Source organism: Pelodiscus sinensis, chromosome 19 (assembly GCF_049634645.1).
Source record: "Pelodiscus sinensis isolate JC-2024 chromosome 19, ASM4963464v1, whole genome shotgun sequence".
NCBI classification, from domain to species: domain Eukaryota; kingdom Metazoa; phylum Chordata; order Testudines; family Trionychidae; genus Pelodiscus; species Pelodiscus sinensis.
In genome coordinates, this window is record NC_134729.1 from 25,709,042 (window position 1) to 25,725,694 (window position 16,653).

Genomic DNA, 16,653 nt, shown 5'->3' on the forward strand with positions numbered 1-16,653 from the left:
AACTCTAACATAGCTCTCTGTCTGTCACACAGGGGCAGAATTTGACAAAGGGCATATGACAGGCCACGGTACGCTAGCAATAAGACTCACTGAAGGCCAACAAAGGTGTAGCTGAAAACCTGCCTGGGGCAGATCAATACTACAACAGCAAGGTCGGCTTACGGTATGCAAGTCCAGGTATGTAAATAACATAGCTGGAGTCAAAGTACCTTAAGCTGAGCTAGCGTTGTTTCCATAGCAGGAGGTTGACTTCCCTTACTCCTCATGAACTGATTGGGGTCACTCTCAGTGTTCAATTTAGCAGGTCTTTATTAGACCCTCTAAATCAAACACCAGGAGATCAATCTCCGGTGCAGTAAGTATAGACATGGCCTGAGTCACCTGTGTGTGAGCACTGGTAAAATGGCTATGAAGGTTATAAGAATGTGTTCAGTATTTAGCTTTTAAGAAATGCTTGTAGGATGCTTTGGGTATTGATCTTACCTGTGATAAACACACCCCATGGTACCAGGTAAGATGTAAGTGTTTGCTCTGTAACTATAAAAATGTTCACTAAGACTGTAGCCCCCCCAGTCAAGAGGGAGCATCCCCAGCTGTGAAACGCTAGTTCATCACAAGAGGTGTCGTGTCCTGTCCAACAAAGAAAGGACCCGGACAAGCTGCTGTGGGACATCCGAGGATAAAAGACTTTCCTTGGTGGCTTCCCCCGCATGTAGGAAGAAGGGATATGCACAAGCCCTTGTCCCATCCTCGCAAGGGCACAAAAATCCTGGTCCAGTAAGAATTATTATCACTGTGCTGCTTGGAATTCAGAGCAGGGCTGTGAATGGGTAACTGGTTAACCAGTTGCCTGTAAGCATAACCCTTACTGGGTAACAGTTAACTGGTGCCCAGGAGCAGCCGCCCCGCCTGCAGCCTGCCGTGGGCAGAGCACTGCTCCAGCCGGGCTGGGCCCACCACGCTGTGGCCCAGGGTGGGAGCCGGCAGCCCCACACGGAGCCAGGAGCCTCGGTCGGGACCGGCAGAGATGGTGGCAGCCCCACAGAGGGACTATGGGGGCAGCGGTAGCCTTATGAGCTGGGGGCTGCTCCAGCTGGGCTGGAGCCGCCTCCCTCCATCCTGCTTAATCAGTTAACCAGTTAAACTAAGGTTTGACCAGTTAACTGACTAAACGGGATTTTACGTCCCTCAGAGAGGGCCACATCCCTACGCATAAGCAAGGGGTCCCCAGGCTGTTTGCCTTGACTTAGCCCAAAAGGCCATTCAGCACTTTCATATTATAGCAGTGTCTACTACCTTTTTGATTGGATCTCGTGTGTGTGTGTGTGTGTGTGTCTATGTGTGTGTGTGTGTGTGTGTATGTGTCTCTGTGTGTGTGTGTGTATGTGTCTGTGTGTGTGAGTGTGTGTATGTGTATGTGTGTGTATGTGTCTGTGTGTGTCTATGTGTGTGTGTGCGTGTGTGAGTGTGTCTGTGTGTGTATGTGTGTGTCTCTATGTGTGAGTGTGTGTGTCTCTGTGTGTGTGTGTGTGTGTGTCTGTGTGTGTGAGAGTGTGTGTGTGTGTGTCTGTGTGAGAGTGTGTGTATGTGTGTTTCTGTCTGTGTGTGTGTGTCTGTCTCTGTGTGTGTCTCTGTGTGTGTGTCTATGTGTGTATGAATGTGGGTGTATGTGTGTGTGTGTGTCTGTCTCTGTGTGTCTGTGTGTGTGTATGTGTCTCTGTGTGTGAGTGTGTGTGAGAGAGAGGGAGGAGGGGGGAGCTGTTTGGTTTAACCTTGGAAATAACTCTTGTTTCTTTTTGGAGGCACTAAATCGTTGGTCAGTGTTATAGGATTGGCCACAGGAGCGGAGTTTTGCGGGAGACCTGCCTGGGGTAGGAGACTGCTCCTTTGGGACGAGCCCGGTGAGGCGGGCGGAGGGGCCACGTCTCACGCAGCGAAGGGAGCACACAGCGTCCCCGGGGCCTGTCTGTGGGTACGGGGTTCGCCTGTTGGCCGCCCCAGCTGCTCGCAGGCATTGCCGCTGTCTGGGGGGAGCCCAACGGGAGAGTCAGTCACTGGCTAGTGGGGACGACTAAGCCGGGGGTGGGGGGACACGCAGGTACTCACGCTGCCCACAGTAAGTTCCAGTGTATCCTTTCTGGCAGAGGCAGGATTCCTCATTGCAGCTGCCCCCGTTCATGCACCGGACATTGCAGGACTGGACTGTGGAGGGAGGCAAGAAAATGGGATCAGAGGCCCCGTCTCCCTGGCAAGCTGCAAATCCCTGCGCCAGGCCAACCGGGACGCTGCTTCTTCGCGTGACATCAGCTCAGGGTAGAACCCACGACTCCGTCCCATCTCCCATAAAATCCAGCGGGCAGCCCCCGTGGGCCCCCCACTGGAGCTGAGCCTACGGGGCTGGCTAGCTCCTGCGGACAGTCTATGGACTAGCCCCCGTAAGTCCCACTGCCTTTGTGCCAGGCACTCGGCGCTGTTCTGGTCGTCACGTCCATGCCCACAACGAACCCATGAGCTGGGAAAAACCAGAAACAAGAGCACTACGGCCAGTGCCTCCCCAGGGAGACGCCGGTTTGGACTCGGCCAGCTCACGAGGGCGGTGCAGGATTGGTCCCAGCAAAGGCCCAGAGCCTCGCAGGTGGAAGTAGGCAACATCCCGAGACATCATGTAGCTACACCCTGGCAATCCACCGGAGGATCCGGCCCAGGACTCATTGTTTGGACTCACTGCCTGAGATTTAGCCCAGTTGGTTCCACTTTCAGTTTAATTCCGTGTCTCTCAGGCCAAGTCTACGCTGGCACTTTCCAGCGCTGTAACTGTCTGGATCAGGGGTGTGAAAAAACACCTTCCTGAGCGCAGCAAGTGACAGCGCTGTACAGCGCCAGTGTGGAGCAGGCTATGAAGTGTAGACAAAACCTGAGTTCCACCACCTTTACATCCCCGAGCAATTCCTCTCTCTCCCTTCAGCATCTCCTCCCCTCCGTGTCTGCACACACTTCAGTCTCGCCTGCTTTTCATTGCGCTCCCTCCACAAACCAACACACGGTCTGCACCCCAGCATCCTCAGCTACAAAGCGCCCAGCACTCGGCCATAGACGCCCTCCTTTTAAGAGAGCATTTGGGGGGTGGATTTCTTTGAAAAGAAGGAAACGTCTCCTTGGGTTGTACGCTACCAAGCTGCAGGAAGGCAGGACACATCCAAGGAGTCGTTTGTTAAACACTGTTCTCTGTCCCTGAGCAATCCAAAAGAGAAATCACATCTTCAAAGGGGGGCTACACTTCCCGCTTGGGTCCACTTGGCATGGACACTGGAGTTCATGCTGCGTGGTAGTGAATGGGTGTGTACAACACATGGCGGAAGGACAACCGGCACGGGTCAGCCCCCACCAGCAGACCGGCTTAGAGCATTTTCATCCAAGTAGCATTTCATCCAGGATGATGTTCTGACAAACTGGATCTGGGGCTATGTCTAGACTGGAAGCCTCTTTCGAAGAAGAGCGTCTGGACAACAACCGATACTTTTGAAGAAGCAAGCCGCTTTTCAAAGAGAGCCCCCAGGCAGTCTGGATGCTCTTTCGAAAAAGCCCATTTGCATCACATAGCGCCTTTGTCCGAAAGAGCACTTTTGAAAAAAGGCGTCTTCCTCGTAAAACCAGGTTTTCCGCGGTCGAAAAAACTGCCGCACTCTTTCAATTTACTTTCGAAAGAACGTGGCAGCAGTCTAGACGCAAGGGAAGTTTTTTCGAAAAAACCCTGTAGTCTAGACACACCCTGAGTGCGTGGGGGAAATGGTATTGGTTTTAGTTAGAAAATAACATTGGAAAAATCCTTCAAAAGCATCTCACTTCACCATTCTCAGGATGAAAAGTTTGGATTTTTCATTTTGAAATGAGTTGTTGAAGTAGAAAAAATTTTAAAAAAATATAAAAAAGCCAAAATTTCCCCAAAACATTTCATTGGCCCAGAATGATTCTTTTTCCTTTTAAATTTTGCTTTACAAGAATGTTTGACTGTTTAGCCCCCAGGGTAGAAAATCCATTTCTAGCAGTGGCAGAACAGGAGCAATGCGCCAGGCAAACCACCTCCGAGAGAAAGCCAGCGGCTCCCAGTGCTGCACTCATTTGCACTGGCACTTCACAGCACTGTAACTTGCTCTGAGTGTGCGTGTGCAGGTGTGTGCACATGTGTGTCTGTGCGTGCATGTGTGCACACGTGTATCTGTGCATGCGTGTGCACGTGCGTGAGAGATTTTTCAAACCCCTGAGCCAGGAAGTCGCAGCACAGCGAAGTGGTTAGAGCAGACTGACAACGGTAATCGGCAAAGTCCTTTAGGTTTATCACAACCCAGCCGTCCCTTGCAACGTGAGTCTTCCTCAAGCCACACAAGGGCCCTTTGGCCACGACAGAAAAGAGCCACGTAGGGATGTGGATGACTAGTTGCCTAGTCAGCTCGTCGCTTCCCGCCCCCCTTGCTGCCTCTTGCTTGAGTCCCCCGCTGGCCCCGTGCTCCCGCAGCGCTTTCGCCTTTGCTGTTTTCACCCCCGGGGCTGTTGCTGCACTTCAAAGGCGGCAGCGCCCTCATCGACTAGTCGAATAGTGGAAGCAAATTGCATCGACTGTTTGATTAGCCAGTTAATCAAAATGTAACATCCCTAGATCCAAGTGGCCTTCGGCAGGGCGCTGGACACTTTCCCATCCTGCAGCATTACCGATTGATGGGCACCGCAATCCCAAGGCCAGACCCCAGGCATACTCCGGGGGGGGGGGGGGGTAACCTGCCAGCCTGCATTGTGAAACCCCCTCCCCCAGGAATGCTAGGCATGTGCCCAGCCCTAGATGCTGTCTACACATTCCCTGCATTCCTGCCAGATTGCTAACACATGGAACTACTGTCCTGGGCAGGGGACCAAGGGGCTCAAACTTGCCTGTGCGCTGCCTTTTTGGGGACACAACACAATGTGCCACCTTCCAGTCAGCTCCCGGGCTCCCTTCCCTGAGTTACACGAGCACCTCCCACGTGGGGGATGGGGGGAGGGGGGGCTGTTTCCGCACGACCGGCTCAGTAGCCAGTCAGAGTCCTAGAACCCCAGGGTGGCAGAGACCTCAGGAGCCATCGAGTCCAGCCCCTGCCCAAGGCAGGACCAGCCCAACTCAATCATCCCAGCCAGGGCTCTGTCAAACTGGGACTTAAAAACCTCAAGGGATGGAGATTCCCCCTCCTCCCTAGGGAACCCAGCCCAGCGCTTCCCGCCCACCCAGGGAAATCGTTTTTCCTAATATCCAACCTAGCCCCCCCCCCCCCCACTGCAACCTGAGCCCATTGCTCCTGTTCTGCCACCTGCCCCCACTGAGACCAGCCTCTCTCCAGCCTCTTTGGAACCCCCCTTCAGGGAGCTGCAGGCTGCTCTCAACCCCCCCCCTCACTCTTCTCTTCTGCAGACTGAACAAGCCCAAATCCCTCAGCTTCTCCTCATAGGTCATGTGCTCCAGCCCCTTTGCAGAGGCTGCGCATGTATTTGTGGAACTTGGGGCAGATGTATCTGATCCCACTGAGGAGATGGCAAAGCAACCCTCCCCTGCCATCTCAGGAGACAGAACTGCCAGCTTTCCTGCAGGGCCGGGAGCCAATATTCTCTCTACGTTTTTCCATCCATGAGCAGAATACATTTTATTCTGTGCACCGGGGCTTGTGCAGATGTGCACCATCAGCAGGCCGGCTAATCAGCGGGCGGCATTTGAATCCAGGCACTCACCTTACAGGGAGCATGACCCATGGCACCACTTCCCTTCCCTTTCCGCCCCAGCTATTCAGGAGCGGGCATGTCATGGGACGAGCTGCAGACAGGAAAGAGGCAGCCCCCGGGGGGCTCACTGCCCACCCCCAGCCCCAATGGTCAAACCAGCATGTGCCGGGACACACGCTGCAGCAGATGCCCAGGCCTGGCCAAGCCGCCCAAAGCTGGCGTGGGGCTGGAGGGGGGAGGCCCCCGCCCAACGGGCCCTCTCCCCCTGGTTCCGGATGGGGTGGGTGCTCTGCGGAGGGGCACTGGCTGCGCAGCGGGGGAGGGCTGCAGTGTCGGCGCCCCGAACGCGCCAGGCCGAGGTTACCATGAGCGCTCGGCCGGGCAAAGCTGCCAAGCTCTCGCCAACTCACCCCTTTGCCCAGGTCTGCCAGGGCCATGCACCAGGCCAGTGTCTCCCAGCTCCCCGCAGGGCCGTCTGCGTGCAGGAAGCAACAGCCATGGCAGTGAAGAGAAGCCTCGTGGCCCATCACTTCCCGGCCTCCTGGCCCCTCGTGGCCCTAGGGACCCATTCCCTGCACACCGAGCTGAGCCAAGGCCTTTGGCCTTTTCGAGCTCCACTAATTCTCTGTGGCCTTCCCTGAGTGGGTGATTGGCGGCTCCCAGGGAGAGGTCGCTGGGGTCAGAGAACAGGGGAGGCATTTCTGGGATTCCTGACTCCCCGGGGTTTGACCTGTGGGTTACATGAGAGCGGGGCAGAGGCAGCCGGACACTTCTCGCTGACACCCAAGTGGTGGCCTGCGCAAATGCTTCCGCCCTTGCTGTGGACAGGCAGCCCTCTTATCTCCACACAAACGGGTAACATGGAGGCCAGGCAAGCCATGTTGTGAATGCTGGAGACTGGCTCAGAGACGTGTCCCGCTGGAACCCACTTCACCAAAGTGGCTCCCTGGCGCGCAGCAAGCAATTCAATTTCCTTCATCAGAGGGACAGCGAGGGGCCTCCCTGAGCACACGGCTGGGTTTATGGTCTTTGCAATTTCCTGCTACGTTTAGACCAGAACCACAGCTGGGAAAATGACACTTTTTTTGGTTCACTGGTAATTAAAAAACCACAAAACAGGGATGTGGGAGGGTCAGGTTGAACTGAAACCAAAGGGCTTAGATGTTTTGACGAATCAGAAGTTTAAAAATATTCATTTTGGGTCACACATTTTGTTCAACCCAAAGAGGAATATTTCATTTGGAGGTGAGCATTTTTTTTACCTATTTTAATGTTTAAAATGTCAAATTTAAGGACATTTTGAAATAAAAAGTCATTTCAAATTGAAAGATCAAAACATTTTGTTTCAAAAACGGGAAATGTTTTCAGGTGTTTTTCGACCTACATTTTTCACTGGAAAAAAAATCATCCCACAAGTTCTGCACAGCTGGCTCCCGGGAACACACACCGTTTGGAGACACAGGGGGTAGCCAACTTCGTCTGTTACAGAAAAAAACCAGCAAGCAAATGGTCTGGTAGCACTTTACAGACGAACAAAACATGTAGCCGCTCATCTGAAGAAGTGGGCTGTGCCCATGAAAGCTCATGATACCATCTGCATCGTGGGTTCCCAAACTGGGGGGCGCGAAGAAAATCCAGGGGGGTGCGAGGCGACCCAGCCACACACACCCCCGGTCAATCCCACCTCAAGTTTTGCTGCTATTTTTTGGGGAGGGGGGTCGTGAGGGTTTCTCAAAAATCAAAAAGGGGGCGTGATGACAAAAAGTTTGGGAACCGCTGCTCGACATGTTTTGTTAGTCTATAAAGTGCTACGAGACCATTTGCTTGCTGGTTTTTTGTTTGTTTGTTTGGAAACGGCCGCTTCCCCCCTCCCGCCCCCGCCAATCAGCATCAGGGATGGCCTGGCAATCATGACATGCTCTTACCTCCTCCGGAGCCACAGTTGGGGGACAGCTGCCCGTTGGAGCACGTGCACATGTTGGGCCGGGAACAAAACCCTTCGCCACAAGAGTTCCGGCAAATTGCTGGAGAGAGACAAGAGGAACACGACTCGCGGTGCTGCCCTGTGCGCCCGGTGCCGCTCCCCCCCCGCACATGTGGCCCGCTCTCAGAGCTTCCACGGCCAGGAGGGCCTATGGGCGCCAGGTGTGGCCGCCTTCGGAGCACAGCCCCGCGCCTGAGCCCCGGAGGGCAGCGCGTTTAGACACGCAGACAAGGCCCTTAGCTTCCGGCGAAGGCCTGGCCTGTGGGAGCACGAACCCGCTCAAAGGGAGGACCCTGGTTCTGCTCCAGGATTATTTCGAGAGGAGGGTTTTCTCTCAAAATAACGTGTCTACACAGCGCGTTTTATTTCGAAATAGCGCCATAATGTGAATATGCAAATGAAGCGCAGGATATTTAAATCCCGGCTTCATTTGCAATTTCGAATGTCTTCATTTGCATCCCTATTTCGAAATAGGGTGCACGTGTAGACATACACGGGAGACATCTTAGAGACACATTAGAGCACAGAACACTGAGAGCCAGGACTGGGGGCTGCAAACAAACTTTATGGGACCGCAGGAAACTTGGCCACCCCGATAAGTGGACATCCAGGCAACTAAAATCCTGCCGGACTAGGAATGTTGCCAGACCAGAGAGTTCTGGACTGGAGAGGCTCACCCCGTATTAAAATCGGTATTGTTTGCTCCTGCCCTGTTTCCCGAGTGGTCCAGATTGCTCTGTATCAGTGAACTGTCCTCTCCAGGATTTACTACTTGCGCCAGTTTTGTGTCATCTGAAACGTTAGCTGTGATGATTTGATTTTTTCTTGCGGGTCACTGATAGAAATGGTAAGGAGAGGAGGGGCAGGAACACTGCCCACCCCCCACTGGACATATCCCTGGTCAAAGGCATTTCCCCATTTGCAGTAAAATGTTGAGACCTCAGTTAGCCAATCTGTAATCCATTTAAAGCGCATCTTGTTCATTTGAGATCTGTCTAGCTTCCTAAGCAAACTGCCACACGGTACCAAGTCTTAGCGAATCCTGGAATTACAGATTCACAGAACTGGAAGGGACCTTGAGAGCTCATCTACTCCAGGCCCCTGCCCTCAAGGCAGAACTAAGTATTACCTAAGTAAGACCATCCCTGACAGATGTTTGTCATAGTACATTATGTCTATTAGCACCCAAACTTACAATATTATCCAAAAAGGTACCAGGTTAGTCTGACAGAGTCTATTTTCCATAAGCCTGTTGACTGGCTTTATTTCTTTTAATGTTTTATTGAGTCCCACATCACCTGCCTCATCACCATGTCCAGATCCATGTCAGGCCGACAAGCTGATATTTACTCAAGTCGTTCTGTTTATCCTTCCTACAAATAGCACATTAGCCTTCCAGAACTTCCCCCGTGCTCTCAGACTTCTTGAAAATCAGCATCAATAGTTTGGTGGTTCCTCAGCCAGCTCTTTTAAAACTCTTGGAAGGGAGGTACCAGAACCTGCCAATTTAAAAATGCCTAAATTGGCTCCCATTTAGCATCTTCCAATGAAGCAAGTGGAATGGCAAGACTTTTCCCACCACAATATGATGAGACGATGTCGGGGACCTGGCCAGTGTCAACTGGAGCTCTGTCCATGTGGTGTGCTGTTTTCCACACCTGGCCCCCTGTGAAAGGGCTGCTAGGCCTCAGACCAGGGAAGCCAACGACCCGGCAGTGTTGTTTCACCTGCATCAGCAGAGACTGATCAGAGCCCAGCGAGAAGCTCTCATCTCTGTATGTGTTATAAAACACAATGACAAAATGTAGTTCCCACGGGTCAGGAACCCAGAGGGCATGTGGTCCAACCCGGAGGGAGTCAGGAGGCCGTGCTCAGTGTCACTAACCTCACATGCCAGGAAACCGCTATTTGGCTGGGAGCTCCCCAGCCCCCGCTTGGAATCGACTGGGATCAGCAGCAGTTTTTTTCCAAAGCAAAGGACCCAGCAGGGTTTCCTGTGCTGAGAACTGCGGGTTCTCTGGTTTGCCTTAAGCCCACCTGCATCCAGCCCTCGGGTGAGACGTCTCCGTCTTCCATTTTAACCCTTGACTGAGCCTCTGTTTCCGCTTTATGTCTTTGGTGAGTAGCATTCAGGAGAACAACATTAAAGGCGACTGTTCCGCCTGTTTCCTACGGGACTGCTGCCTGGCTCAGTGTTCACTTTCTGAACAGCTAGGCAATGTTTTGTCAGATTTCCATTGGTAAATATGTAGCCTCCACCTTATTTGCTGCCCCCATCCAAACCCTACTGTGAACAGGGAATAATTCGCGGGCTTTGCTATGGTGCTTATCATGACACATGGATTTATTTTCACAACACTCCTGTGAGGGGAAGGGAACGTGGCCATTTCACAGATGGGGAACTGAGGTGCAGAGGGATTAAAGTCAAAAGCGCTTCCGCAAATTAAGGATGTTAAGAGGCAGGTAACTGGGCAAACATACAATCTATATCAACTACACCAGTGTTTCTCAACCTTTTTTTATAAAGCACCCCTTTTAAAAATAAATAAAATATATACCCCCAGTACCAACAGTTTTCAGACACACACATTTTTTTTCTACCATTTCAACACATTTGTTTTAACAATTTAATCGTGGCCGGGTGGGCGATGAAATTTTTGGGTGTAAAAATCAACAAAAGCACGGTAAAACTTAAAACACAAATTCAGTTTTCTCCAAATTTCAGTTGTGTTGATGTCCCCCAGCCGTCTCTCGAGTACCCCAATTGAGAAACACTGGACGACACACTTAGGCGATACGGGAAGGCGCTCAGAAGGTGCTACCCCAGCTGTGGCTTTGCTATTTAAAGTAGTAAGAGCCGGGCGCGCAGGCAGCAGTGCAGGGGGGAGGGGCAAGTAGCAAGTGGCACCGCAGAGACGGTGCTGGGGGAACCAGCTTTTAAGACAGCTCCCCCCAGCACGAGCTCCTGACCCCCCTGTGCTAGTAAGAGCTGTGCGCGCAGGCAGCATGGGGGGGAGATGCGAGTACCCAGTAAGCCCAGGCTTATCAGGTAGTCGACTAATCAACACTCTTTCACATCCCTACTGCAAATCAGATCCTGTGCAATGCCAGGCTGATACTCAAGCTCAGTAAGCTACAGCATAGGGCCTCCGAGCATAAGGGACCTCTGCATACAAGACTATGCCTAGTGTTTAGCTGCATCCTCACCTACGTACCAGCCCACATGCAAATATAAAACTGGATTCTTTCTATGTTCATTGTGCTTTCTGTCAGAACAACACACATTTTGGGTAATGCCACGGGGCCTCTTCAACTTGACAGTTTAGAGCCTCGACACGTCTGAATCCAGCTCTGATCCCATGGCACCCAGAAAATGAGGAGCACACGGTTATGCAGCACACAGAAATGCTGGTTGAAGTGACTTTCCCTACGCCAATCAGGAGCTCTGTGGCAGAGGAGGGGCTAGAATACAGTTCTCTAGGGCAGCATTTGACTTCCTTAGCTGTGAGAGCAGCCTTTTCTTCCTGCGCCCCCTGCCGCTTTTACTGCATGACTTCCGACTTGGGCAACAAATGAAATCGAGTTCTCCTGGCCACAGCCTCCTTCATTCCACAACCCTGACTCATCCCCAGAGCAGGGGGGGAAAACAACGTGTACTCATGTCAATGTAGGGTGTATCAAACACACACACCGAAGGAGAGTTATTCTGGTATGGCTCTTCCAGTCTCACTGCCCCATGGGACACTGAGGTCAGATCTACACTAGCCCCGGCAGCTTGGCTTAAGGTACACAACTCCACCTACACAGAACATGTAGCTGGAGGCAGCTTACCTTAACCCGAGCTTGGCAGCTGCCCCACAGCAGAAGGCCAACAGGGGCAAACACTCCCATCGGCTTCCCTTACTCCTGGCTAGAGCAGGTGTTCTGGTCACCGGTGGGGGCACCCTCTGAGTTTGATTTAGCAAGGCTTAATTAGACTCACTAAATCGAACTCCGAAAGATCAGTCGCGGCAGAGTCGATCTCTGCAGCGTGAAGATGTGGCCTAAGAGTTATTCTGCTTCCTTAGTCGATATCAATTCAGTGTTCACAGGGAGAAGACTGTTTCTTACTGAATCGCTGGCTACACCCAGCACCTGGAACCTTGTGGAATTTCTGTCTTCCTGTCACTAGTCTAAAGACTGCAAGCTGTCAGCCCATTTTGCCACCTTATCCTTATGCCTTTTGGCACCTCCTACCCTCAGACAATACAACCCTACTGCAGACACTTTTGTGATATTTCTGCCATGAAGAACATTGACCATTAATTCCTAATCTTTGTTCTCTGTCTTTAGCTGGTTTGTGATCTACGATCCAGGATTAATTACTAGAACTGATGGAAACTGGGGTTCTGTTGATACAATGTTTGTTTCTGGTGGCAATGAAGGGAAGACAAGTATCCATCGTGTTTAAATTGAAATGTGTGTTTCAATTTGGTGTTGTAAAACCCCAAATCATTCAAAATAGCAGGGTGGGGCAAAAGAAACAGGGAGTCCAGGTTGAACCGCTCTACACCAGCACCCTCAGGACCTGACCGGTGCTGAACCAGAGAACTTGCCAGACCCCGGGAGGACAATGTTGTCTAGCAGCGTTGCCAACACTGCCTTTGCTTGATGGGCTTTTAGGAGACATTTACAGGTAAATTAGAGCTAAATAACAGCGCAGAACACAGGGAGCCAAGCACTGATGGCTGCAAACAAACTCTGTGGGGCCATGGGAAACCTGACCGCACCTGTAAGCACACATCCAGCTCACCACAATCATGCCGGACCATGGCTATTGTTGACCAGAGAGTGCCGGATGAGAAAGATTGGACCTGGACTGTAATTATGCCACTTAGTAACTTCTAAAAAATAAAAAATGTTGAAAAAAAGTCTTGTTTTAATTTTTTTTTACCAGAAAAAATATTTTCAACAAGCTCTGATTAGTCTTCTTATTAGTTTTTAGCAAGGGTCTTTCCCGAGGGCTTCTTGATAGTCTCGTAGGAACACAGGTTCCTGTACCACATCAACTACTTTATCTAGTCCAGCCCCTGACTGACAGTGACTAGCACCAGATGATTCAAAGGAAGATGGAAATTTGTGATCAGACAATTTGTAGTCAGATGTGTCTTTAGATCCAGGCACCTAGTTAAATGTCTCTTATAAAAACGTCTTCCTCCAAGCAAGCAGTTTTAAATTGGAGTCACTATCAATGGTCCTTTGGGGACTAATGTGCTATAGCAGGGGCCTAAAATTTAAAGGCCACAGACAATGCCGCAGGGTCCTAAGAGCCATGTCCAAGTTCTAGGAAATGGTGCAGGTTAGATCCACTCATCTCCCGCCAGCCTGTGGAGATCACCCGTTCCCGCTCTCAGTGCTCCTGCCCACTGAAAGCAGATTAGGAATGTTCATTTCCTCTACAGCAAGGGTGGATTGTGTCCTTCATCACTGCAAGGTAGCTAGCTCCCCGGAGATGCCCTGGGAGGTCATTAAAAGGGAAGCGGATACTCACGAACAATGCACTGATTTCCTCCTGGCAGCGTTTTCCATCCAGGGCAGCAGTAAGAGTGGAACCTCGAGCCACAAACGTTAGGTCTGTAATTCAGAAAACAAACTTGATTCATTTTTGGTTTTTGTAAAATAAAATGCAAATGTCCAGGCTTCATTTGAATCATTGTTCTGGGGAGGGGCAGGGGAGGAGGGTTCAGGGTGCAGTCTGCCCTGGGGAGAGAGGACAACCCCGCCCTGTCTCACTGCTGCAGCTTGGGGCCTGGTGAGATGCGCCTCTCCATGGCCACTGCAGCTTCAGCAGGCACAGCCGGAGGAGGGGGGCATGTCCTCCAACCGGGGCAGGTCCAGGTTCATCCAGGCAGAGTGGGGAATGCAGCAAACTCTGCACTTTCCCCTGGCTCCCTAACAAAGGAGAACAGCCAGGACTTCAGCCCACTCCACCCTTCCCTAAATGAGGGGGGGGAGGCTTGGGGGAGAGAGCTTATGCCAGGCACCTAAATGTGGAGGGGAGGGGAGAGGCATGGGACTGGGGCAGTCCCAGACCAGGGGGCTGCCCTCTAGCCTGCCCCTTTCACCTTTTGGTGGCCGGCTGCAGTACTGGGCCCCGTTCTGGTAACATTAGTTCGGACTAAGGGCTTTAGTCCGAACTAACGCGTCCCGGCGCGCACTTCCTGGTTCGAATCAGCTGTGATTCGAACTAGCGCGCCGGCGAGATCATGTTAATGGAGCGCGGGATATTTAAATCCCCGCTTCATTAACTACTTCGATTGTCTCCATTTGCATCCCTAGTTCGAACTCGGGATGCAGTGTAGACATACCCTCAGTCTCTGGTCTCAGATGCAGCCGGGTGAAGGGAAGATGCTGCTGCCCAAAGGCGTCTCAGTGGCTTGTGTGACATGAGTTGTTGTCTCCCGCTTGCACCTGGCACAAAGCCGCCTGGGCACAAAATGGCCGTAGTCACTGGCACTTGGTGGCTCTCTGGCAAGCTGCCTCAGCAACGGCCTATTTCCAGATTCTCAAACATGGGACTGATCTGTGTCTCCCTCCTGGCTTTCTGCTGTCGCCAGAGCGCTAGAGACAGGATCAGCAAGGGATCCAGAATTCCCTGCGAGCGCTATCTTGGCAGTTCACCTTGTCGCCCTGTGCCCCACGCTGTCTCTGGAAAACGGGGAGACCGCACTGCCTGCCTGGTTGGGGTTACTGGCTAGGGAAACAAAGTGCGACTGAGCCACTGATGGGGGCTGCATAAACACCTGGGAGAGACTGGACACCGAGCTGCCCCCGAGACACATTCCCTGTGCCACACACGAGAGGCAGCGCCGTGGGCTCAGCACCAGAGCTGGCCAGAAAACAAAAATTTCATTTTCCAAACAATTCTGAGGTTTTGACATTTGTTCTGCATCAGAAGGAAAATGAGACTTTTCAAAACTTTTAATGGAAACCTCAAGGGCAAGAGAGACCCTCCCCATAGGAAGAACCAGATAACGAGGTCACCTGCCCGGGATGTGGAGACACGGGCTCTAGTCCCTCTTTGGATTCAAGCAGAGAAGGGTCTCACACTTGGGTTTTCCTCACTCCTAAGGAGTCTCTTAAGCCCTGGCTCTTGGCTATTCTGGGGTGGTGGTTACTCACTCCCTGGTTTTGACCAGAAATTTCATCTCTTGGATCTGAGAAACTGTCTCCATGGACGTTTTATGGAAACCGTTACAGGCCCAGGAAAAGTTTTGGTTTCAATTAGCCAGCATTGTCTGACAAAGAATGCCGCACTGAAAATCTCCCTGCTCTCTCCAGCACAGTGGGTCTTTATGTTCATAACTCAGCAGCGTTGGTCACAGGGTCAGAGCTGATCCCACTTGCGCCAGCATGACTCCCTGAGAATTCTTGTTGACTCACACCCTGTTATATTCTTGGCCTTCACAATGTCCTCTGGCAAGGAGTTCCACAGGTTGACACTGCATTGTGTGAAAAAATACTTCCTTTTGTTTGTTTTAAATCTGCTACCTATTCATTTCATTTCCTGAGCCCTAGTTCTTGAGTTCTGGAAAGGAGTAAGTAACTTTTCTTTAGTCACCTTTTCACATCAGTCATCATTTTATAGACTTCTGTCACATCCCCCCCCACCGCCGTCATCTGTTTCCCAGACTGAAAAGTCCCAGTCTTGTTAATCTTCCCTCAGGGCAGCTGTTCCAAAGCCTGAATCATTTCTGTGTCATTGCCGCACTTCACTCATTCCTAGCTAGACAAGCCACTTCTCACACCAAGCAAACTGCGGACAGAAAACAGGAGACATCAAACCACCCCAGGCACTCACGTGAGAGATGCGGAGAATGTGCCGCCTACACAAGCCTACCAAGCATTCTTCTGAGCAACAGCTGCTGAGATGCGCGGCCTGGGAGCATCCGCCACGAGGGAAGGGATGCAGGAAACTCCCCCCTCCCCCCATGCCCAGGTAAGGTCATTCTCAACAGCAGACCTTGAACGTGGGTCGCACCAAGGATGCTTCCACAGGATCCACCCTCAGTCAACCGCGGTGGAGCACGGGGCAAGCGAAGAACGGGAAACATGGCCCAGAAGACAAGCGCATTTCTAGGATGTTACAACATCTCCGTATGGCTCTCTGCGGAGGAACAGCCTGAGAGTCATTCCCGGATTCCTGACTCATCAGGGAGCATGTGATCACGTGGCCTGAGCACTTCCCTGAATGAGTCCCTGGTGGAATGAGGGCAGATCTTACAGCCAAACTTGGCTGAAAAGTTGCCACAGATGGAGCATCCATCGCCGCCGCCCTGGGTTACTTACCCTCAGTACCAAGCATGCACACTTCGTTTCAAGCCTGAATTTGTGCAGTGCCGGCTCTCAGCCATTAGTCCTCGTTACACCTTTGTCTGCTAGAATGAGGAGTCTAGACGCTGATCACCCGATTAAACGACATGGAATCAGCTCCTCAAGCCGGTCGCTCTCAGGAACGGTGTTGAGACCTTTCACCGTCCTGCTGGCTCTCGGAACCCTCTCCAATTTATCACCGTCCTTCTTGACTCATGGAAACCAGAACAGGGCCCAGTACTGCAGCAGGGCTTGCACTAGCGCTAAAGGCAGCGTTGCCATCTCCCGTTTACACCTCCCAGGGCCGCCCTGGCGCTTTGGGCCACTATGTTTCACTGGGCGCTCATGTTCAGCTGCTCATCCTCCATGACCCTCAAGTCCTATCAAAGCCTCCCCTGGACAGAGCCTGCGTTCTGAGAGCATGGCTCGTGTTCCCCTTCCCTACATGGACAACTTTCCAATTGGCTGCATTAAAGCATGGACTGTTTGCTTACACACCAGGCACCCATGTCGCGTTGGGTCCCATTCAGCATGTGCCACTCCCACAATCTTTGTGCTGTCTGCAAACTTCATCC

The 16,653-nt window shown here is 51.9% G+C and overlaps 1 protein-coding gene across 1 annotated transcript in view; it reads right to left on the reverse strand.

Annotated features, from left to right (window-relative positions):
* FBN3 (fibrillin 3) overlaps window positions 1–16,653 on the reverse strand; it is a 169,618-nt gene that overhangs the window by 122,253 nt on the left and 30,712 nt on the right. The window contains exons 3-5 of the mRNA XM_075903143.1: window positions 13,257–13,339; window positions 7,668–7,766; window positions 2,107–2,202 (exon numbers count right to left, since the gene is read on the reverse strand). Of these exons, the coding sequence (XP_075759258.1) occupies window positions 2,107–2,202; window positions 7,668–7,766; window positions 13,257–13,339 (278 nt within the window). The remainder of the gene's footprint in view (window positions 1–2,106; window positions 2,203–7,667; window positions 7,767–13,256; window positions 13,340–16,653) is intronic.